General features: G+C 31.6%; 1 protein-coding gene across 1 annotated transcript; it reads left to right on the top strand.

The window, feature by feature from the left end:
• The first annotated feature begins 163 nt into the window (after nucleotides 1–163).
• LOC142332479 (kallikrein-6-like) lies at nucleotides 164–25,666 on the top strand. Its single transcript, XM_075378929.1, has 2 exons — nucleotides 164–943; nucleotides 25,493–25,666. The coding sequence occupies exons 1-2, from the start codon at nucleotides 164–166 to the stop codon at nucleotides 25,664–25,666; spliced, it is 954 nt and encodes a 317-aa protein (XP_075235044.1).

The following is a 25,666-nucleotide window of genomic DNA, read 5'->3' as shown; positions in this document are numbered from 1 at the left end:
GCTTTTTTATTTTATTCGTAAATTAAAATAGTTGCTAAGCAACAATTTAAAAAAAATTTGTTAATTAAAATGTATTTAGAAGCGTAAATTATCTTTCGTTAATATAAAATTTCATGTATCTTTTTAAAAATTTTTTGAAGAAAATTTATTGTTTTAATATAGAATGTATGGAGGAACTTACGTTACAGCGAAAGATAAATTTAATTTTATTATACTGATAACTATATTATATAAAAACAACAATAATAAAAATTTTATGTCGGTATGTACAGGTAATTTAATAAGGCAAGATCTAGTATTGACAGCAGCACATTGTGTAAACAATTCGATTCCAAATTTCGTAAAAATATATGGGGGTCTAGATTACGATACAACACCACCAAAATGGACATACTATACAGAAGCTATTCAAGTATATTTATTTCCACATTATAATAATTTTAACGGTGACATCGCTATATTAAGAACGAATACCGTATTTAAAAAATTAGAACCTGCTAAACTACCGATAAAATTATTTCGTTCGGTTAATATTAATCGTTGTTGGATATTAGGATTTGGTGAAAAATCGAATAATTCTTTTGAAAATAATTTATTTTTAACAAAATTATCGATTAAACCGAAAGGTCCGATGAGATGCGAACTGAGATCGCTGTTTTTTATATTAAAACTTGATTTTATTTGTTACACGATTCCTGAAAATGGATTTGGCCCGTGTAAGGGTGATTCTGGAGGTCCGCTTTATTGTGATGACCGTATTGTCGGGGTTTTATCGAGAAGAACTTTACCATTTACGTGCGGTACAGGCAATTCGATAACATTTTATGAAAATGTTTATAGTTATAGAGAATGGATCGAACAGATAATGCAATCTCCCATTGCAAATAGTAAAAGCAGTTCGTTTTTACTATATAATAATATACAATATAGGAATCCAATATCAGTAAATAAAATAATTTATCTTAAAATATTGATATATATTATATTTAAAACAATAATAAAAGAGTTTTAAAAATGAATTTTCTTATTGTCTATTTATTATACAGAGTGATTCACGATTGATGTTCTACTGGTGAAAATAAAGAAAAAAGTTCATATAAACGTAGGTTCGGAAACGCTTCGTTAGATTGTCGGCTTTACCCGACGGCTTGGTCTAGTGGTGAACGCGTCTTCCCAAATCAGCTGATTTGGAAGTCGAGTGTTCCAGCGTCCAGCGTTGAAGTACTAGTAAAGTCAGTTATTTTTACACGGATTTAAATACTAAATCGCGGATACCTGTGTTCTTTAGCGGTTGGGTTTCAATTAACCACATATCTCAGGAACGGTCGAACTGAAACTGTACAAGACTACACTTATTTACACTCATAATATCATCCTCTGAAGTATTATCTGAACGGTAATTACCGGAGGCTAAACAGGAAAGAGAAAGAGAATGTCGGCTGACGAAAGATTTCGTCCTAATTTCTGCACCTTTGGTAAAATTAAGCCAGACTACAATATTTGTGATCTAAATTAACTTCTGCAGCACCTCAAAATAAGAATTCTCTATTAATATTTCCTTCAAAAAAGAAAGGGTCATAAATTTTTCTAAACGAAGAAAATACTTTTTGATGAATCTCCGCTCCTCCTGTACAATTCCATGTGGATTCTCAAATCGCCATTTGGAAACTTTGTGACGTGAACTTTACCGCCGAAATGAAGTATTGCTTCATCGCTAAAGATTGAGGCAAGAACCCATCGTCTTTCATATCAACTAAGAGCATGTCACAGAAATCTTTTTTATTCTCTTTTGTTACTTACACGAAGAGTTTTATCAGTTACAATTGGTATGAGCTGAAATGCAAGCGTCATCTTAACACGTGTCAAATAATGCATATGAGAGATTGCATGTTCTTGACTAGCGTGAAGGTGGCCTTTTTCAGGGTTCGCTGAAAAGCCTCTTGAATTCGTTGTACGTTATCATCTGAAGTGCATTGCTACCCGATACTTCAAATTGTTTATACCGGTGACAAATGTTCTTAGCCGATGGTGGATCAATATTGAAACGCTGTCGAAATGCACGCTAATTTGTTATTAAGGACTCCTTCGTAAATTGTAGAACATAAAACGCCTTCTGTTTCACGTGCTTTCCGAACAGCAGGATTCCAGATCCCAAAAGAATTAACGCGACTTTTCGCAATCCTCAGGAATCAGGTTCGTTAAATAGTATTCGTTGCAGCTACAAACGATCTGTCCAACACGACGTTGTTATTGATAAAACTATTATCGATGCAGTTCAGCGCAGTCCAGGCGTCAGTGCATGACGTCTTAATAAGCGGATCAGAATTTCACATTGCATGGTTTGAGAAGACACTTAAACAAAAATTATATACTTATCATAAACAGCCAATTTAAGATCTACACCGAGGAAGCGGTCCGCTTCGCTTGTATTTCTGCAACTGGTGGAATAAATATCGATAACGCGATTGTTTTTTTACCGACGCGGCAAATTTCATTCGAGATGGCGTCAACAACTTATGCAATGAGCATACATGGGCAGAAGTAAATCGTCATGAAACGGTGAAATGCATTTTTCAACACCGATTTACAGTCAATGTATAATATGGTCTTCTTCACAATCAGATGTTTAAACCGTTCGTATTACCTGGTCGGTTAAATTCTAAGGTCTACTTGCACTTTCTTCAAGAATAATTGCTGCAAAACTGTTTGAAAATATTCCTCTAGCGCCGAGACCCAAAGTATACTTTCAGCACGATAACGCGCCTCCTCGCTTCTGTTGTGTCGTTTTCATTCACTTAAATCATCATTTCCCTGAGAACTGAATCGATCGTGGAGGTCCACGTTCCTGGCCACCAAGATCGCCTGATCTAACATCTTTAAATTTTTCGTCTGTGAATGGATGAAAAAATCGGGTAGAGGCTGTGTCACGGCACACGGCTGTTGGTTTAACGTGAAAAGTTACAGATCTTGGATGAAGTTCCTCCGAGCTACAGAGCGATCAAGAGTTAAATAGGAGAGCCACCATCGTATCTGTTTTGAACAAAACTGAAATGCTCCAATGAAAAATTTTGGTTCCTTCATTTGGTCAACTCTACAGATAAATTGGTCGGTCTGTATGTCAGCGAGTCGCTTTTAGTGTATTGGATTAAAATAAAAACGGGACATTGGCTGCGTACTAAATTTAATCTTAACATAAAACACACTAAATGATAGATTATATTTATTTCGACTAATATTCGACGACAGTCTGCGACATGAGCAGTAAGAGATATAAGACATAAGATGCGGTAGAGGTGCTCGCGCCGCCGGCGTCGTTCACTGAGCGCGCCGTGCCAGCTTTGCGACGCTCCTGAAACATTTGGGTATCTGTGCGTGGGCCATAACTTCCTCTTTCCAACGATATGCGTAATTTATATCTCCGACTGGCTTTTGCGCGAGCTGAGGCTGACATAATGAATTTTTATACTTTTTTAATATTATATTTATATAATATTTACACGTAAATATTGTGCAAAATACACTTATTACTTTATCTCTACAAACTCTAAACAGAAATATACGAATCACGTCTAAGTCGTGAGCTACACTGAATGGAAGTGAGTGAGAGGGCCAGTTTTAGTCGATGTGCGTTGTACCCCCTCACCACCAAACCATTCACCAGTGACGCAAACTCAAAGTCGTATCGGCGAGCTGGCCGTGTTAGTTATAAAATGACACCGCATGAGACTAATAGTTAGGGAGTTATTAAGGCAAGACGATATATACCTTTTCGTTACGCTTCAAATTTCTATTCTGGTACCAGTATGTTTCGGTATGATTTTTAAAACGTTTCACGTCAAAATATTTTATAGCCCTGAAGAACTAAAATGAGCAACAAAATCGGTTTAGAAGTGTGCCAAGCAGTATGTTAAAAATGGTGGGCTTATTTCTGAACAATTGTTATAAACTGGTACGTATGCACTCTGGTCAAGCGTATTGTTTCTAAATGAAATTCCAATTTTTTTAACTTTTCTTTGTTTTATTCTACTTTTCTTACAACATTTTGTTCAGAATTATTTTCTCTACAAGTTTTGTTAATAGGTTTTACGTGTTTATTAACCATTTAACAACTTTGTTGTACGTCAAACGTAAAAAAAAACAAGGTTTTTACCCCAATTTATTCGATTTCACTCCAGATTTCTAAAAGCAACACATATCGGTTCAAGGATCTATTTTATTCGATCTTTCAGCCAAAAACCATAATAAATCACTAATTCTATCCCTTAACCCTTAGTTGACCGTGATATGAAATAATGTTTTTTTTTTAATTTTACTGATGAATATCTCTTTAGATGGACCTAATTTAAGCAGGGATATGACTTATATTACGAATTTTAACAAATCAGCTGAAATTTAGGCCCGGTACTTACAAGTACCGTTGGGCTCTGAGATGCTATAAGGTCATATCACTCAGACAACCTATAAGGCCTAAGAAAGTTTCTTTACATGTAGTGGATTAGCTTACTAGATAATATTATTCTTTTTTTTAAGCATAATATGTTATATTACACACACAATTTTGTAAATTAAATGTATAGGAAAAGTTACTATGCAAATAAATTTATTAGAAAAATATTTCTTACCGCATGAAACAACTATCTGCTTATTGAAAATCCCTATTCAGACTTAGAACAATATTTAGATATTATTTTAGCCATAGTATTATACATGATACACATCAAATGAACATGTCATTCTAACACAAAAAAGTTTTGAAACACTTCTGACACTGCAGTCAATTAACACCAAAACCATACATTATCACAAACTATACATTTATAAAAACTATTTACAGAGTATTACCGTACTTTTACAGCCTTTCTTTTACAGCAACAAAACAGTTTTTTTTTGTCATTGCAACATAAATGAACTCCACAATGGTTACACTTGGTATATGGTCGAGACTGAATGCCATTTATGCTACATATTTCACACCGTCCCCTAATGTCTGTAAAAACTGGCCAGTGGACACCACGATTTCCCTCCCTAACATCTTTAGGAACAGAAAAACTTTTACCACTGCGCTTTTTATCCTGTTCAGGAAGCTGCTCAAGACTTCTACATTTAATTGAACCCTTTTTTGGTTCAGCGTATGTCAGGAGCCCTCGTGCAACTGACCGTCTAAAGTCAATCGATGGAATTTTTCCATCTATTTCACTGAATATTAAATAAGAATTAATGAACGCAATTTCCAATAAACCCCAAAATAATCTGTGCCACACTTCTTGCACCTCCAATTAATTCCATAAACTGTACGTTGTCAATCAGCGAGATCAATTCCCCCCCATATATGAATTGTAGTCTGCAGCTACTAGTGGAGCAGATACATCTCGTTTTTTCCCATCGTGGAATTTTCTGCTCACTTTACTAATTTCAGAACCGTGATAGTTTTAAGCAAAGGCAGTTGCCTTTGCTTCAAACTATCAAGATCTTTCCATTTGTAAAAACTTATATCACTACATGAAATTCTATAGTCACTATCACCCCTTTCCATTTCATTATCATGTGCCATATCAGGTGGTACTTCCTTCCTATTCATTATAATTGTTCCACAAGCTAATGTATTTTCAGTTTTTAGTTTTTCTAATAAGGTCAATGTTGTGAAAACATTATCAAAAATAATAATTCTTGATTTTCCCCATTCTTCTTTCGAAAGATGTAAAACTACTAGGTTTTTTAGCACTGCATTTACTGTCAACTTTTTTAGTCTTATAATTTTTATTTGATATACTCTCAGGTACAACCTCTCTAATTCTAGTAATTTCTTCATCGAAAACTAAGTCAAACATATTATTATTATTCTGTCTAGTCTCAAAAATAGTTTCATGTTTTCACTTGAATTACTTACATTTACAAATACAGCATTGTCATCATCATCTTCAATATTTGTTTCAAAATTGTTATCTAAATCTAATTCGTCCAAATAATTAATAATTTCACTATCAGTCACAATTGTATTCATATTGGATAAATAAATAACTAACGATAAAACAAAAAAATAAATACCAATCGGCACACAAAATATTGACAACTGTTTTCAGGTTAGGCAATCTAACCTAAAACAACAGTCAAGGAGCCCGTCGGTACTTACAAGTCTACTTCCAATAATGCACTGTTTCTAACAACATAAACAATAAATACCTTCTTTTTATGTTTCTCACGACAACTAATCGACCAAACTTTAAGAATTAAGCGTATATTAATGTTTATTATTTCACTATACGATACACAAACAGATTGAAGTCAACTAAACCAACATCATGAGTAACCATAGCAACAACATTTTTAACAGTCACTTGATCATTTTTCAGGGCTGCCAGCACTAGTTTTTTTTACTGTTTTTCAGTAATTAAAACGATACTTGTGAGTACGGACGGGTCATCGCATGCTTTACTGAATATATAAAACTGAATATTGGAAAAATATATCTGGTACTTGTGAGTACCATCGGTCAGCTAAGGGTTAATTAACGTCCTTAAAATTTCAGTACATCCTCAATTCACTGGGGTAGCTGAAATCCGACCGAAATCTTTCACTAACTGTAATTCGCAAACGAAGCATTTTAAGACATATGTTTATATTAACTCTTTCCTCTATTTTTACGGGTAGAATAGGTTATGTACATCCCGGGAGAACTTCGTGATACACTCTGTATATATATATAAATATTATTATTATTCTGTCTAGTCTCAAAAATAGTTTCATGTTTTCACTTGAATTACTTACATTTACACATACAGCATTGTCATCATCATCTTCAATATTTGTTTCAAAATTGTTATCTAAATCTAATTCGTCCAAATAATTAATAATTTCACTATCAGTCACAATTGTTTTTTATATATATATATAAAATAGCGCTGGTGATTGGATATTAAGACGTTATATCTATTTGGAAAAGATACACGTATCGGTTTTGTACAAAACTAAACCTCTTATAATTACTTATTAGATAATTCCTTATAATATTAATTTAATAATTCTTAATATTAAATTCCTTATTAGATAATGATAAAATTAATTCAAATATCTGTCCTCTTGAATGATAAATGTATATATAATAATAATTTGTTACATAAAAAAAAAACCGATTTGATGCAAAAAATATATAGCAGCACAACACTTACGCGCGCACACTTAATTTCTTGAAAGTAATGATGTTCATATATAGAATAGAATAATGAATAGTACTCCCGCTTGTTTAGCTGAATGTCACCTGTAATTTCGAAGTATTTAACATCCCAATTATCAACCGAGAATTCAGCTTAATAAAAAAGTAAATGGGAAATTTGTTCCCTACTTATTTTCTTTAATAAGCCCGGTGTGAATTTTTTTAAATATGAGTAACCTACAATTATTACTTTTATCAACTTTTATTATCAACAATAATTATATTTGATTTAATAAGTAAATTATAAATTTTAATTATATTTTCTCTACGAGTAAAAAACAAGCAGTAATTAATGTAGGTATTAAAAATTTAAAAAATTCAATTATGTACTGTACAAAAGAATCAGTAAATTATAGCTCAATGTTGTGTAACATGCAATAAGGAAGATTTTATAATTACCGATACATTTATATTTCTTTAAATGAAAATTTTCATTTGAACAAGTGATTCAGTTAATTAAAAAAAATAAACATTTAAAATATAATTCCTCTAAATCACTAAAAATTTTACTCAAGTATTGAATGTAAAAACCTTTCATCATGCATATTTACCTGCAGTTTTTTTTTTAGAAAACTATTTCTAAAAACACACTTAGAGGTCCATTTTCTCAAAAACTAATCCGAAAAAATTAATTAGCAAAAATTATAAACTATAAACATTATTTGATATTCATTAAAAGTTATGTTATTCTTACCGAAACAAATAAAAAAAATCGTAAAACATTAGATATAACTGAATGAAAAGAACAGTAATATATTTTTGGCAAGATGATAAACCAGATCCTTTTATAAGCTGATGGTTCTAGAACTCCTACACAAAACGTCATGAGGATTAACATCGTAGTAGTTCTTTTTACTTTATTTTTTCTTTATACTTGTACAATATCTAATCGTTATCTTTGATTCCCAAATCTGTCCAAAAACACGCTAGAAGGGCGAAAGAGAAGGTAATTGGTAAAAACTAATTATGCGTTTGTTTCTGTGTACATAGAAATTTTAATTAAACACCATTGGACTATAGCGGCTTTAAGCGGATATTTTGTTAAGTTATTATCTAACAATACTAAAAAATATTATCCGTATTGACATTTTATTATTTATTCGGTTAAACCGTGTGCCGTATTCTTGAATATGATAAAGTATAGAATTGGATTATCCTGTTTCCAGCTATTATATTTGATTTATTTTTTTCGGTTATTTTATTTTACAGAAAACTTTAACCGTGGCCTTGAAAAGGCCCAGAAAACATTTTCTGGAGCAGCACCCCCAGAAATTTTAACTACGAGCCACCACCGCGAGTAAAATAAAGAATATACGAACTAACGCCTTATAAATGGGATTTTAGTCCGATAATTTTACAAGAATTATTTTAATGTGTCCGAATTAAACGGTGTCCCAAATAACCGGTAATCCTATTAACTAGAATTTAATGTATTAGATATAAAATTCAACTTTATTGATATCTCACCCGATACATCTTTGTTAATAACTCGGCCGATCTCCGTGGCGAAGTTGTAGCGTCTTACTTAGTCTTTATCCGGAGATCCTGGGTTCGAATCCCGGTCAGGCATGGCATTTTTCATGCGCTACAAATTTCCATTTTCACATTACCATGTATACAAGCTTCTTGTAAACTTCTGTGGATTCATCGGTAAATAAATAATTATTAATAACGTTTTAAGAAAAATAAAAAATTCCATCCATACAAACGGAAATTTTTGTTTTAATTTTGAATATTTTTTTTACCAAAATTTGGCAATATTATTTTTAATATATACTGTTTTTTTCAGTTATAATTTCATATTTCATTGTAATCGAATCGGTAACTCGAACAAAAAAACATTTTAATCCGATAGATATTTGTAAAAAAAAATCGTATTTCATTGAAAAAAAAGATATTTTTTATTATTTTTATTTTATTTCAACGTAACACTAAATTAAGTAATACAATACCATTACGGATATCCGTTATTTTAGTTCATTGCCATAAATTTCAATTGTTTAATATGTTTTACAATTCTGTTTAACAACAACAATAGTTTTTTAACAATGTAATTTTTTAAAGAAAATTATTTTACTTCATTAACTGTACAAAAATTCTCACGTTTATACTTTTTTTTGAAGAAAATTACTTTACAAGGATTTCAAAATTTACTGTGAATAAATTAATTTTTTTATCAAAAATATTTCAAGGAAAAATTATTTTATGTAATATATTTTCGTTTTATTTTTAATATGGTTCAGAACAATGATGCGTATATATATATATATATATATATATATATATATATATATATATATATATATAAGCTCCCCGTCACAGCTTCGCCCGCACCAAATTGGTATTTGTGTTTCCCGTAGCGGTCATTCTTTTTATTTTATGTTTATTAATCAAGTAACAGGAAGCAGTCACACATACAGATACGATGGTAGTGACTGTGCTGATTGAGCCGCAGCGCCGTATACGTTCGCACCCCTTAAAAAATTAAAAAAAAAAAAAAATTTGTTTGTGTGGAACTACGTTTCGCACGAGATTTGAGCGTGACAACGTCTTGCAAAGACCGACAATGTCGCGGGCGCTACGATTTGGATGTTTTAAAAAATTACTTGTTTAAACAAACAAATTGAATCGAAACACGTTAATATTCCATTTTTCATTTCATTTAATAATAATATATAATATTAAAAAATATTTGAAAGTTTAAATTGAACGATTTGTTCAAAAATAATTACGAACAATTTGTTATAGAAATAAACTTTAATCAAATCAATGTTGATAAAGTGTCAATTTGAAACGATGAAATTGAAATCATAAATCAAATTCATGAAATTGCTGTTTTTAAAAAACCCGCCAAAACCTGCTTGACATGATAGTTTATTCCATTGTACGACGGTTAGGCGGTTCAACTTGTCAATAAAACTTCTAAATATTTTTAAAACTCGTGTTAAGTAAATCGAAATTCTGGTTAAAAAACATTAATATTCAATTAATGAGAGAGGCCGATCGTGCCTCTCTCTTGCTCGTGCCGCGCTCTCGCTCGTACGCTTGGCTCAGGCGGAACGGGACAATGAGTCATGCTTTTTCGTGCGTGCTGCCGGCGTTCATCGATTTATAAAACGTTATCACGTCAAAAACCGAAAATGATTTTTAAATATTTATCTGAAGAATATTTGCAAGCCCAAATCTACGGAACATTTCGTTTAGTATAGTCCGGATTGGGAAAATTTACAATCGTTGTTCAAAATATTTTTTATCTTTCTTCACCCCCTTTCAAGATCGGATTTCAGAAATCTTTCTTTCTTTTTCCTGTTTAGCCTCCGGTAATTACCGTTCAGATAATACATCAGAGGATGATTGAGGATGATATGTATAACTGTAAATGAAGTGTAGTCTTGTACAGTCGCAGTTCGACTGTTCCTGAGATGTATGTTTAATTGAAACCCCGTGTAAAAATACAGATTTCAAAAATCTAGAAATCGGTTTATTCGCATGTAGAGCATTTATGTTCATACATACATTTGGATGTAAAATAACAATTATTTTAAGCTATTTTTGACGCTTCATTCTTTATATCAGATATATTGTATCATAAATAGTCTCCATCCTGGAGGAGGTCCAGATCCATCCAGGTCTGCGTCCTAACTCACCGGTTTGGTCTAGTGATGAACGCGTCTTCCTAAATCAGCTGATTTGGAAGCCGAGAGTTCCAGCGTTCAAATCCTAGTAAAGTCGGTTATTTTTAAACGGATTTTAATACTAGATCGTGGATACCGGTGTTCTTTGGTGGTCGGGTTTCAATTAACCACACGTTTCAGGAACAGTCGATCAGAAACTGTACTGCACTTCATTTACACTTATACATATCGTGCTCATTCATCCCCTGAAGTATTATCTGAAAGGTAATTACCGGAGGCTAAACAGGAAACGGTTCCATTCTTGTAAGATTAATTCTCCGGTTCAAGACTAATAGACTGAGGCATTTATCAGTTTATATTTATATATGATCTTTAATGTTTCCATAATTTTATTACGTTGTTAATGAAATATATGATTTATAATACGTGTGATGTTGATTGTATGAGCGCTGAATTCAGACTGAACAATACAAATATAGCATTATTACATTATTAATATAAAATTTCAGCTGTTAACAAGGATGATAACTGAATATAGACAAATTCATTTATTTTAAAATGAGTAAGAAGAACTATACAGATTATATATCAATTTAATTTTACAAAATAATGAGATGAAACATGAGTCTTCATATACTGCACGTCAAAAAAATCATATGATTTTATTTTATATATATAAAGAAAAATGATATATGACAAATAACAACATTAATAATCATTGATTTGCAATCACTATAAGCTACATACATGATCGTTTATTTTATTTTAATATAATTGTAAATAAATAAATTATACAATTTGCGGATAATAAGTGCATAATATAACCTATAATATTGTATTTCAACAACAATAACAAATATTAATTTTTTTTAACTATCAAAAAATTTACTTTACTTCACTAATCGCTCAAGTAACAATAGTAAAATTAAATTAATGAATAATACATTATAATCAGTTTAACATGATATTTACATTCATTTATTATAAGTATTAAAATAATTATAGAATCGTGTAAATAAATAATAGTTACAATGTTCAAAGATATCTAAACTTGGTTTACCAAATACATTTTCTTGTACATTTAAAAGAAAATATATATATATATATTTATCAAAGTTAATGATCTGAATATTTTCACAATCGTACCTACAATCATATAGATAGATCTAGGATTTGTTTTAATGTGTCGTTCGTTTGTATAGAGGGAAGATGTAGCCAATGGCCGAAATATAGCTTATGTCATTGACAGATTAATGAATACGATTCTTTAAAAATAGAATTAATAAAAAAATAAATCTAGGGAAATCTATTCCTCAAGATCGTTCAATAAATTGTCACTGGCGTCTGTTGCACCTAATATATACATATATAAATAATTTTATAATGTATATGTTTTATGTGTGTGTACATGCATGTAGCATGTATGTAGTATAGTAATTAATCTGTAGATTGTTTACGAGTGTAAAGTAACATAGGTGTGAAAACACAATTTAAATATGCAAAATATACAATAATTATGAATGTACTAACAATCATAGTATGAAAGAACAAATCAAATGAAATTATAATAACAATAGTATATATAATTAAATCATTATTAGAGATCGGTAGCAAACATAATTTATGCACAGGTCTTCTTAACTGACCATTAGTAGTAATTAAATCAACAACCTTACTAGGTTATCAAAAACCGGATATACATTTCCAATGCACGGGTGAGGAATTTTCATCGGTAATTAATATTAAATCTGTAACAAAAAGATTACAGGAAATCAAAAAACCATTTTAACCCTCGAAAGTTGAAATTTCAAAAAAACTAGAAATTGGTTTTTTAAATGTTCACGTGAAGATTACACACATAAAAAAAAAACAAGCTGATATTTTCATTTGTTACCGAGAAATTCAATTGTTACCTTTAAACCCGGAAATTCAAAAATCCTTTCTTAGTGTGCAGTTTCACTGTAAGAAGAACACGTATATAAATTTTCATTTATTTACCTTCAGTAGTTTTTGCTTGGCGTTGATTATGAATCGCTCACGATATGTTATCTTCAATTTTAATACGACCTCTGTTGAAAATATTTTTAGAGCAGCTCGCTGTAAGAAAGGGGCGTGAGAATTTAGCGGCTCGTCACCTAGTGGCTCGAATGTGAAGTGCAGCACCGTAACGGATTATTTATTATCGATACGTTTTAATAAATAATTTTTCATTTTTAGATAACATTTCCGAATAACCATGATATCTATCTTAGATCGAGACAGTACCTGATGCATGCAAAAGTTATCCTTCAACCTACAAAGAATACCCCGTTTGAATTTTGAAAAACGGACGATTGGTTGCAGAGGTGTTATAAGATCTAAATTTAGTCAGATGGCACAGGCTAAAATCACATTCATTTTTTTTTCATCAAGAAAAATTTAAAACTCTACTTTTCCGTGAACATTCCGTCAGATGACGCTACGTATCAGGGTTTTTACTTTCCCTTCTAGATAGCTCTAGAAGGGAAAGTATTGTAATCGGTCCGATTTGGAAATATATGCGGTTTTCACCGGATCTTGACGTATTGATACCTAACGAACCCAAAAAACCGGATGGAAATTTTCAGAATATTTTCATATCTCCGATGCTGACCTATAAATCACCTTATATCTACAGAACTATTGTACCTATTTTGACCAAACTTGATAAGATTACTTTATATATTTAATTTTCAAATTAAAACATCACCGGAGTGAGGCTGTACAGCAAGGTCACCTTTTACAATATTTGCAAAATTGTACCCTGAACCCAAAAACTGATCTTCATTTTTTCACAGGTGAGCGGTAGAATTAGATAAATGAATAATATTTAATATATAAAAAAGTAACTCGGTTTGGCTGGGGTCTCAAACTCGATGGCCCGGTCGACTTTGGAGCGTTAAGCCTTGCGACCGGATCAATCTGCCGACCGTACAAGCGAAATTTGTTCTATGTAAATTGAGAAATTACATTAATTTAGTTAGTACCGACCGTCAACACTAGTACCGAACACCCGCGCGAATTAAATACGGTATGCGTAGGCGCTTTAGTTGGAAACATTGAATTAAATAAACAAAAAAATATTATATTTAAATAAAATGATAAACGTCTTAAATTAAGTTGTGTGAGTATGTACGTCGTAAATCAAAAACAACCCACAATTGAAGAAATTTAAAACAGTCCCGAGGCGAGTGAACCTTTGTATTTTTAAAAATATAATTTTTTTTTTATTCCAGACAAATAAATGTTTTTTGAGGTCACCTTCACGTTGTAAGAGTTTTTTGGGGATATGTATTATTCACCATTTTTTTTTTTATTTTATAGTATTTTTGTCGTAGGAGATTCAATAACACTCTTAAGATGGAATTCTTCTTTTGGTAGTTAAAATATTATTTAAAAAAATGAAGGAAATAGTAAACAAACAAAAAAGTAAAAACTATTTTTTAATGATTTATAAAAAAAAAATACAATTATTCTGTAATTTTAAGATACTGTTTGTTTATTTTCTATTTATCTCAGTTATATTTTAATTTATTCTCTTATAAATTTAACCTCTATTTTATTAAGAAGACTTTTAAATAAATAATGTATAAAAAAGAGGCAAAACACTGTATAATATGATTTTAAAAGGATTAGGCGTAGAGCTCTTTTAATAAAAGCTACTCAAATGAAGTCTGATAAATGTTGTTGGTAAAAAAAAAATATATAAAAGAACAACCAAAATACGTTATATATTTATCCATCTAAACATATCAGTTTCTTTAAAATAAAAAACAGAAAATAGTTATTGCCAATTATTTAAAATTACTAAATATGTAAAAATTATTTCAGTAATTATTAAATTAGTAATCAAACCCGAGTTTAATTCTTGACTTACTTTTTATTCCATTCTGTATAAAAGCTTGTCTTTCCTCATTTCTATTCTTATTAAAATATTATTTAATTATTATATAATTTATAACTACATCTTCACCATGTAGACCTAAAACAAGTGCCGAAAAAACAGACAGAATTCGGTTGTCTTTCCAACGAATTCTAAAACGTTCAATTCGTAATATTAATCTTCCACTAAACATTCCTAAAAGTAGTACTCTATGACGTTGTTTACAAACGACTGAAATTTCGTACTTATAAACCGCATATACTCTATGAAATTATAACCCATAAAGAACTCAAATTTACCGGCCGTGTTAGAATACATATTTTCTAATGAAAACTACCAGGAACGGATTTTATTTTCTGATAAAGCAACATTTCATGTTCATGTAGTCGTGAATTTTCATAATTTTATCGAGAATCAGGCTTTAAAAATTCAAACTAATTGGTGGAATTCGTCCCTAAATGTAGTATCATGCAAAATCGAATTTTTGGACCATTTTTTCCAGTGAACAGGCTATTACGGGCACAGTGTATTCGAACATGTGATACGTTATGGAATGTTCTGTTTCCGTAGATTGAAAATACGTAACAGGATGGAGGCCCTTCACATCTTACGGACTACGTTCAACGACAGGTTTCCAGAACGCCGGGCAAACAGAGAAGTTCCCATCGCTTGGACTCCGCGGAGTCCCGATTTGATGCCGATAGATCTCTTTTTTCGACTCCGTAAAAAGAATCGTATTCTAAGAAATAAATTCAATCACTTGACTATCTGTGCCAAAGAATAACAATAGCCACGGAAGCGATTCCTTCAGACATGTTCATACGCGAATAGAATGAGTTGGATTTGACGTCTGCGCGCATATTGAGTTTCATTAAGAGATTTAAAAAAGAATTTACGTTTTGTACTTCTGAGTAATAAAATACCTTCATTTGTGATTCTAAATGTAATAAAGTAAATTTAATTTAAAACGCGAGAGTTCTTTTTCGGACACCCGGTTTATAATGTCAGTAGAAATAAGGTATGAATATAAAATCAAAGTAGTTCAGATTTATAAATGATATTGCACTGGTAGTTAGCAGCAGATTACAGCTTGTAACAATAATTGAGGACTTAAAAAGAATATCTCTTGGTCTTAAAATGAATTTGTACATAACAAACAAGACGAAAAATGAAAATGATGTGAAAATTAAAATTAATCACAATTTTATTAAAAAGATTGAAAACAACCGTGTATATTTTGGTCAGAAAACGAACCAAAAGATGGGAAATACAAACGCAGAAGTAAAAAGAAAAATACAAGATAGGATGGACAGCAATTAGAAAACTTAAAAATAATATTATTACATGAGAAGCATCAAATAACTTTTCAGTGCATATGTATCACCTGTGATGATTTATCCTTCAAAGAATAATAGGGAAGATACAGAAGTCTCTACAGCAATAGAGAGGTCAATTTTAGATGGGAATGAACTGAGAAAACTAAAAGACGAGAAATAGTATTATGAGAATATAAACAAAAATAAAAGTATAAGAAAATTGATGACAAGAATGAAATACCAACGGGCAGATCATGTGACATAAAGACTCAAGAAGATAGATTTCTTATTTTCTGAACTACTATCGTTTTATTTACGGATTGAACAGGGCGGCTCGCGTATAGGGACTGTGGAACTGCAGCACCCGTTATTTCCACGTGATATTATCGATAAAATTTAATATAATGAGTCCTTTAATATATAATCCTTAAGCTTAATATAATTAGCTATCCCCCAGTTTATGAAAAAGGTACAAAAATAATTTTTATGGAACTGTACGCTTCACAGTTCCAGCGGCGTGGTGTTTGTCAGTTGTGCGCATACGCACATAGGAAGATGCAGCGAGGCAGCAAGGAAGAGGGAGCACTGTCGCTCGTGCCGAACCTGGAGTGGTGGTGGAAGGGAATTTTTTTTTTACTCCGCGTGTGTATGGAACGTTCCTTGTTTGTTCCCTGTTTTAGTTTAGTCGGTGGAAGGAATATGAAAGAGGTTTTAGTTGTTTTTTCAGTAGTGACCAAAATATGACGGAAAGCAAGGGGTATTTGATTGTCAAATCTGTCCGAAAACATTCTGGAAGGGCGAAAGAGAAGGTAATTAGTAAAAACTAATTAAGTATATGTTTCTGTGTACATAGAAATTTAAATTAATCACCGTTGGACTATAGTGTTCTTAAGTGGACATTTTATTAAGTTATTATTATCCAATAATACTAAAAAATATTATCTGTATTGACATTTTATTATTTATTCGGTTAAACCGAATACCATATTATTGTGTACCATATCGTTGAATACAATAAATATGGGTACACTTTGGTATATATTGTTGAATATGGTATATGGTACATATTGTGTACAATGACCGTGCATCATATTCTTGAATGTGATAAAATTAGATTATTATCCTACTTCCAGGTATTCTATTTGATTAATTTTTTCGGTTCTTTTAATTTACAGAAAACTTTAACCACGGCCTTGAAAAGACTCAGAAAATATTTGCTGGATTAGCAACCCCACTAATTTTACCTACGATCCGCCACTACGATTGACTAATAATATACAATAATAAACTGATAATATATCTTCAATTCCGTCGTAGTAATTATATTTAAATTTGTCTTATCTTATATAGGTATATGACTGTGTACTAGTCGTGCAGTCAATTATTTAAACCTTGTACTGCGTGTGTTTATTATGCTTGTCAGTATTTGATATTTTTATCCAAGATTGGTTTTACGACTTAATCCATGAGGCGATAAACAACATGCTCTTCTTTTTTTACAACCCACGAAATATCTCTTTCGTTAAGCGACAGAGAAGATAAATGACGTTGTGTAAAAGCGAGTTGTCGCAATTCTGCGCGTTTAAGTATCGGTACATGGCTGCAATCTAGCAAACTGAAATTTTAAATTTATTTTTCTACCTCGCTCACGAAAGCGGAACAGAGGTAGGGTATGTTTTCTTTAGAAGATTATTAAATTTGTGAATCTGTTTCTTGATCTAAATCAAGAATATTTTGAGTAAATTAAATTATGCGACAAAATTTTCGTTGTTGAAATCAGCACTTGTTTTGTTGGTATGAGGATAATATTTTCGGCGAATTAAATCAAGTAATGATCTGAGTCTAATTGAAGTTAGATATAGAAGAGTTTTCTGTGAAACCTTCGGTTTTAAAGGAAGGAGCGTATATCGCGATTCCTTGAATAGTTAATTTGATAGTTGAGGGTTGTAAGTTACGGTAGATGGTCGTGGCTGGAAGAGGAGAGGCAATACGAAGACGATAGGTAGTGTAAATACACTGATGTAAATGTCTTCCCCTATAGGGTCAGGATGTTTATTTCCTGTATAAATGAATTTAGAAGTATATCAGTTTAAAGTTTTGTAACGAATAATTTGGTACGGGTAGTGACACTGTAAATGATTGGAAAAAGTTTGTAAGAGAAGTGTGTGAGGAGATGTGTTTCTTCGTAACCCAATAATAATAGGCGGGAATGATCTGGACGTAGAAATAGATGAATCTCTTTTTCTCAAGGTGAAAATACAATGTGGGGACGGTTTACTTTCAGTAATGGGAATTTTCACAAAAACAAGAGTATTTCGTACGTTCGGTTCCAGATTGAATAAAAGACACGTCGCTAGATGTTATTGTATTAGTCCTGAGACAAACATAATGCCTGATTATTGGCGGAGTTACGATTATATACCTAAATGACAAGGTTACGATTGTATACATCAAACTGTTACACGTTCAAACAATTTTACACCTCGTTTGGTTACCTTTCGAGATCCAATTATTGGAGCTCATACAAACACAGTAGAAAGTTAACGGGCAGCAACGAAAAGACGGAATCGTAAGGAGTACGGTACATGGAAATCTACGCTAGACTCCTGCTTATGCGAGTACATGTGGTGCCAACGTAATCGATAGGAACCCGTTCGATCAAATTTTGCAGGATATTACCTTCTTTTCGTCTCGCAACAGTAAATTTAAGTAAGACTTATTTTTTTACTATCGCAATATACTCGTAAATATATGAAATGTATCCGCTTTCGAAATAAGATCAAAATTCTAGAATAAAGTATCTAAAAACATGATGAAAAAGGATGAGAAAGAGAAGAGAAGTAAATTTTAGATAATTGTAAATTGAAAATAATTTTAGAAAACGTTTTATAAAATTAATCAGCTAAAACATTATAAATTCAATTTTTTAAATATACTTTAAACTATATTATAAGTAACTTATATTTTAATTTTATAAATGTTATAATTTATTTTACAAACTTAAATTTTTATTTTCAAAGAGCCGTTCAATACTTCATAAGTTGCATAGAATCAAATGAGAACTGACAATTTAAATTTGTAGGTTAAGTTGATTTTTATTGAATGCACGTGTATACATCATTAAAATTCATGAAAAATCATGTAAAATACTCACTTCAATACTGCACCTTACAAATTTGCACAATGTACAATTTTTAATTAAACTTTAAAACGTTATTTCGATAAATAATAATATAATATAATATTCTCAATAAGCGCGCAATTCTAGCAGACTCGGCAATGCTTCGCTATTGCTAGATCTGAGTATACATACAGATTAAATGACAACAATTGAAAGTTTCATAAAACCTTAAAAAACTGAACATTAGCAATTTAACAAAATTTAACCTTTCACTTTATAAAAGTCAGAATGTAAATAAATCAAAATGGCAAAACAACAGCACTACCTATCGGATTTAAATTCACACCACTCTCTAATCGATTCGGTGGAAAATAATTTTTTAACGAAAATAATTTTTTGGCTGCAAAATCATTACGATTAATACTGAACATTAAGAAAGTTAAAAAAAATTACGGAACCTTATAGAATTTCACCTTTAACTTTATAAAATTCAGAATGTAAATAAATCCAATTGTCAGAACAGCACTATCTATCGGATTTAATTAAAACTATTCTCTAAACACAGTAGTCCGTTAAAAATACGAATTTTAATGTAAGACCAACACTAAGCTACGACGCAAGTAACTGATATGCGAAAAAGCAACAAAATAAAAAAAATTCCTAGAATCCGATAGCAGCACCAACTACCGGGTTTGACTGATAAACCAAAAATTAAAAAAAATTTCCAAAACGCGATTGCAGCTCTGCCTACTGGACTTACACGCTGCCTACCGGACCCAATTGTGAACCTTAACTATCCCAACATCAACAACACATAAATAAATTAAAAAACATTTTCACTTCAATACTTTACCTTACAAATTTGCACAATGTATATTTTTTAATTACATTTTAAAACGTTATTTCAATAAATAATAATATAATATAATATTTCTCAATACGCGCACAATTCTAAACGCGATCGCAGTGCTGCCTACTTGTTACTTAATCAGTTGTGATTTTGTTTACATTTGCAACGGCCATACGGGCTCTTTGTGATTGGTCGTTGTGTTTGACAGCGGCCATCTTGCATTGATCTGATTGGTTTTCCTTTGTTTACATTTCCATCTGATTTATTAGCCTCTTATTTATTAAAAAACTGTTTTTTCGTATTTTTTGTAACACAATAATAACACAAAATTACGAAATATTTTTCTCAATTTGATCGCAGCACCAATTGTCGGGACAAAATAAGATTAAAATAGAATATTACTGCGATGGTAGTGCAGTCTGCCGGATCCAATGTAAAACATTCCAAAATCAACAACTACTTATAAATAAAAAGTTAATTAAAAAAACATTTTCCAGTGGACCAAATTGTGAATCTAAATCATTCTCGAATCCCCTTGAACACACACAAAAATTTCATCAAAATCGGTCCAGCCGTTTAGGAGGAGTTCAGTGACATACACACGCACACAAGAAATATATATATAAAGATTTGTATAACGATGTAGCACTTCTGGTAATGAAATATGGACGATAAAATAACCAGAAAAAAACGAACAAAAGAGGTGTTGAAATTAATTATTAGACTTGGAATGAGCCAAGCTAAGTTTGCGTGCTTCAAATTTTATATTTTTAAGTCGCCTTGTTTTTTACCTTATATTTTGACAGTAGTTAGAATTTGATTAATTAATTTATCGATAATCTATATTTTACTCATCGTAAACAGTTTATTTAAAGCGTTCTGTTGCGATTTGAATTTTTCCACTATCGAATTTTGCAATTTGGTTGGTGTCTCAGCTCTTCTAACCGCTAAGAGTGCGGCATGTGTTCACATAACTTTGTACGTAAAGGTGAACGTAAAAAATATTATTAGTATTGCTACTCGTACAAACATTACTAGTAATTTCAAAGACAATTTATGATATCCAATTGACACCTGACATATTCATTGTTTTTTTACATATTAAGCTGTTATATATGAGTAGTATGTATTAAATTATCTGTTAACGCCCCTCTTTGTCTTATACCAATACACACACACATACACATTTTCATCCGATTAATTCCCTTTAAATCTCATAAGATATGGCTCAAGGTTATCGTTTAAGTTACTCAGTCAAGCAGAAAGAGTGAGGATAAAATATTTCAAAGAAGGGGAAAATAAAATACGTGAGTGTTTGTGAAACACGCGTACACAAATTGTTAATTTATTTAAAGAGAATATATTAACTAACGAAACATTTTATGCACTACGTATGTATGCAGCTGTTAATAATTATAAGTTATGTTAAATAGCTATCTTTCTTTTTAAAATACCGATAAGTCAGAGTATTTTTATTCTGCTTAATTTTTGTAGTTTATTTTACGTGTCTCTCAAACTATTAAAAACAAATATTTTTTTGGAAAAAATCAAAATTATTTTTAAACGACCGCTGTAACTAATTAGTGTTACTAATAATTATGTTACTTCAAAGTTAATATACAAAAAACCGGTTACTAACAATTGAATTCGAAGCGTTCAAACGCTTTCGGAATTAAATTCTATCTTCAGGAACTCTCATATTCGTCCTATTTGTAATAGTAATTAAAACTTCACGTTTAAATAATAAAAAATTGTGATATTTGCTTAAAACATAACAGTTGGTTGCCATATGTTATAAAATTATGTCAACGTAAACGTCCCGTCAATTTGGTGGTCTCAACTGTTGTGTTCTTATACAACATTTGTTCTAACAAAATGTTTTACAATTTAGGAAAAGAGAAGATAATTAGTAAAAACGAATTATGTATTTGTTTCTGTGTACATAGAAATTTAAATTAAGCGGACATTTTATTAAGTTATTATCTAATAATACAAAAAAAAAAATGTTATCTGTATTGACATTTTATTATTTATTCGGATAAACCGAATACGCATATTGTGCTTAAAAACCGTGTACCATATTCTCGAATGTGATGAAGTGTAGAATTAGATTATAATCCTGTTTCCATCTATTCTATTTGATTCATTTTTTCGGTTCTTTTGTTTTACAGAAAACTTTAACCGTGGTCTTGAAATGGCCCAGAAAAACTTTTCTGAAGCAGCACCCCCAGTAATTTTAGTTACGAGTCGCCCCTGAGTTTAAGTACAAGATTATTAAAGAATAATCTTGTTCGTCCAAGGAATATTGTGTTATTTGGAAATATCAAGTTGTATAATAAATCACCAGCTAATCAATGGAATTTATAATATCATTAGAGATAAGAAATCGTTTTGAAGTAAAATTTCAGTCTCTCAACTGATCCGACAACTTTTAAGATAGAACAACAATGTTTCTAAACCGGTTTAATTAATATAATTTACTATTAATCCAAATTATTCTCATGTTCATGTTTTTCCTTTTCTTATTAATTCTGCTTAATTTCTTTTATAAATAAACCTTTTAACCTCGTAATAAAAATTCCTCAAATTTATGTCTTCCTGCAAGGAATCAAATGTAATACGTATTAAATGCACAAATAAATATCTACGTGAAATTGTGCGTATAATAGCAACAGTATCTTAAATTAGGCTACATATTTATGAACATTATGCTGGGTTTTTTCGTTTTTACTCTTATCATTGATAAATGTAAGTAGCTGCGCTTAACGATGTTGAAAAATAAAACAATTAAAAGCCATATAATTACTTGTAACTTATTTATCAGTAAATAATTGCTGGCATCATTTTTTTTTTTTATTATTATCAGTAATAAAATTAGGAATACTTTTAAAAAATCCTCGCGCAGTTCTGCACAAGAAGACCGACTTTCCTTATTTTACTTTGTATAATTATTTTATATAATTTTTGCGCAAGAAATATATAAAACATAAATTAAATGAGTAAACTAAACGAAGTTTTTTTTTTGTTTATTTAATATTAAAATATATTTTCTATTTATAAGAAAATTAAATTTTTACGATCTTAATTTGATGAAATAAAGATAACGAGTAAATCTTGCATACAAGCATCAAGTTTAAACTATGAATTAGTATGAATTATCGCATAAGCGCTTTTATTAATACATTAATAAAAGGTCAACATAACCTCAAACTGAGCTAATGTCTGTTTCGACCTTAAATTTAGCGTTACTGAAGAACGACCCAACCAACGCATCCCCTTATCGCGGATATAAAGCCGTGGGCCAGTCGGAGGTTTGGTGAGCTGAACTACTTCCTTTTTCCTGTTTAGCCTCCGGTAACTACCGTTTAGATAATTCTTCAGAGGATGAATGAGGATGATATGTATGAGTGTAAGTGAAGTGTAGTCTTGTACATTCTCAGTTCGACCGTTCCTGAGATGTGTGGTTAATTGAAACCCAACCACCAAAGAACACCGGTATCCACGATCTAGTATTCAAATCCGTGAGCTGAACTACTGGCTCACACAATTCCTGACCGGCCATGGGGTCTTCCGCTCCTACCTGTGTGGTAGGAGGAGAGCGGATGACCACTATTGCCTTTACTGCGGCGACGCGGATGAACCCGTGGTGTTCTGGTGCCCGCAGTGGGATGATTACCGCCTAGCTTTCTCGGCGATTACCGGACCGCTCAGCGAGGAGAACATCATCGCCACCGTGTTGCGGAGCCCCAAGACCTTTGATAGCTTTGCAGAGTTCGTGGCGAGGATTCTCCAGGAGAAGGATATCAGGAGCTCGGGGATGAGGAACAGCCCTCTGCGGAGCACGTGCTTGCACGAGTGGGCGGTAGCGGTGAGGCACGAGGACTCAGACACCCCCGAGCGAAAAAGACTTGAGTCCCGGAGGGAAACCCCACTAGGGGTGTCCCCGTTACAGTCATTGACATAAAGACCGAGTCCCGGCTCCCGGAACGGGGACCCAGGGACGGCATAGCCGGGCCTGGTGGATCCTACTGTGGGAATTTGAGGCGGGCGCAACGTGAGATCCGACCAAGTGAGGGCCGAGACGTGGAGGCCCGTTAGAGTAAAGGTCACTCCCCTGGTCTATGTAATACTTAACTGCAGGATCCGGTCCAAGGGAGAAGATTAAAAAAAACCAATCGTCATCAAATTTTCACGCGTACAACTTCAGATAGTCTACTACAGCTTATTAAAATTTCAGTAAAATTGATTCAGCAGCTTTGTAGATTTTCCAGCCACAAATATTATTCATTATTATATATATATATATATATATATATATATATATATATATATATCATAATGAATAATATTTGTATATATATATAAAGAAATGTTTCTTTCCCTAACCCCCCCCCCAAAATCACCTCCCAAGAAGGTTTTTAAATTTTTTCCATTTAACTTAGTAGATGTAAAAAAATTTCTTGAAAGGTGATTTTGTGAATTGGGAGTAAAATAAAATAAAACAATAACCATTTTTAAAATGTTTTAAACTTTTTTATGGTTTATTTAAGCATGCATAATTTTACGATAAAACTTCATCATAAATTACTCCCATCCAAAAAAGAAATCTAGATAATTTTTTCATGTATCATTCATTATCTAATGTATAAAAATAAATAACCAATTTCAGGAAAGTATTACAACTTTTTTGTCAGCTTTTTTATAACTATTTTCTTGTTAATAATAATTATGGAAACCGATTTTTATCTTATTAATAGTTTGCGGTTATTAATATTACGATTGCTCGTTGTACAACAATTCCGGCCGGGGAGTGATTCGTTGTTTGTGTAAACTGTATACATTAAGTAATTGCCGGATAATCAAGAATTGTTAAACATTTCCTTTATTTACTTTAAATTTACATCGAATTAATCATTACATTATGTTATTTTTTTAAATTAAGTTCACATTTTTAAATATATATTAATATGTTGTCTACCTAGAACAGGTATAACATTTAGTAATGTTACTTCTTCAACCTTTTAAAGGAAAGTAAAAATTCATGCATTTAATAATTTTATCAATAATTAAGACCGGCTGGTTCGTTATAAAATAAAAAGAAAGAAGGTGACAGGCGATGTTTACATTAAGCAAGAGGACAAAGAAAACAAATGAATCTGACACTCATTTCTAAATTAATTTTAACAGATAGCCGTTTGGTTAAATTTTTTTAACTCTTAATTGGCATGGTGGGATCTTTTTTGACCCCAGACAAATATTTTCAAATTTTTTTTTTTTAGGTTAGTAAGCCACGAAGCTGACTCTCCAGGTATTCTCCTAGTTTAGTAGTCTATGTCAGATGGTGGCCAAATCAGACACGCGCTGCATCCTGCTACCGAATTAGAGACATCTAGGGTCGTTTTAGACTCCGCCGTACTAATTACGTTTCCTTTTTTCTTAAGTTACTATTATCGCTTCAGGGTTACTTGTCAAGTGAATGTTGGATGGATACAGAGAATTTAAGAAGTGAATTAAGTGAAATTGACAGACTATTAAATGAAAGTTTATCCGATATTGATTTTACGTCTGATTTCTCTGATGAACTGAAAAATAAGGGTTTTACTTATGTTGGCACCATGAAAAAAACAAACTAG

Source organism: Lycorma delicatula, chromosome 11 (assembly GCF_047948215.1).
Source record: "Lycorma delicatula isolate Av1 chromosome 11, ASM4794821v1, whole genome shotgun sequence".
Lineage (NCBI taxonomy): Eukaryota > Metazoa > Arthropoda > Insecta > Hemiptera > Fulgoridae > Lycorma > Lycorma delicatula.
Note: the sequence above shows the minus strand (reverse complement) of the source record. Positions and strands in the feature narration are given on the sequence as shown.

Bases quoted from the DNA above. Each gene is read 5' to 3' on its own strand.
- LOC142332479 (XM_075378929.1), top strand. From the start codon at position 164: ATGTATGGAGGAACTTACGTTACAGCGAAAGATAAATTTAATTTTATT. The intron at 944-25,492 runs GTAAATAAAATA...TTATCGCTTCAG, and splicing joins AATATAGGAATCCAATATCA to GGTTACTTGTCAAGTGAATG.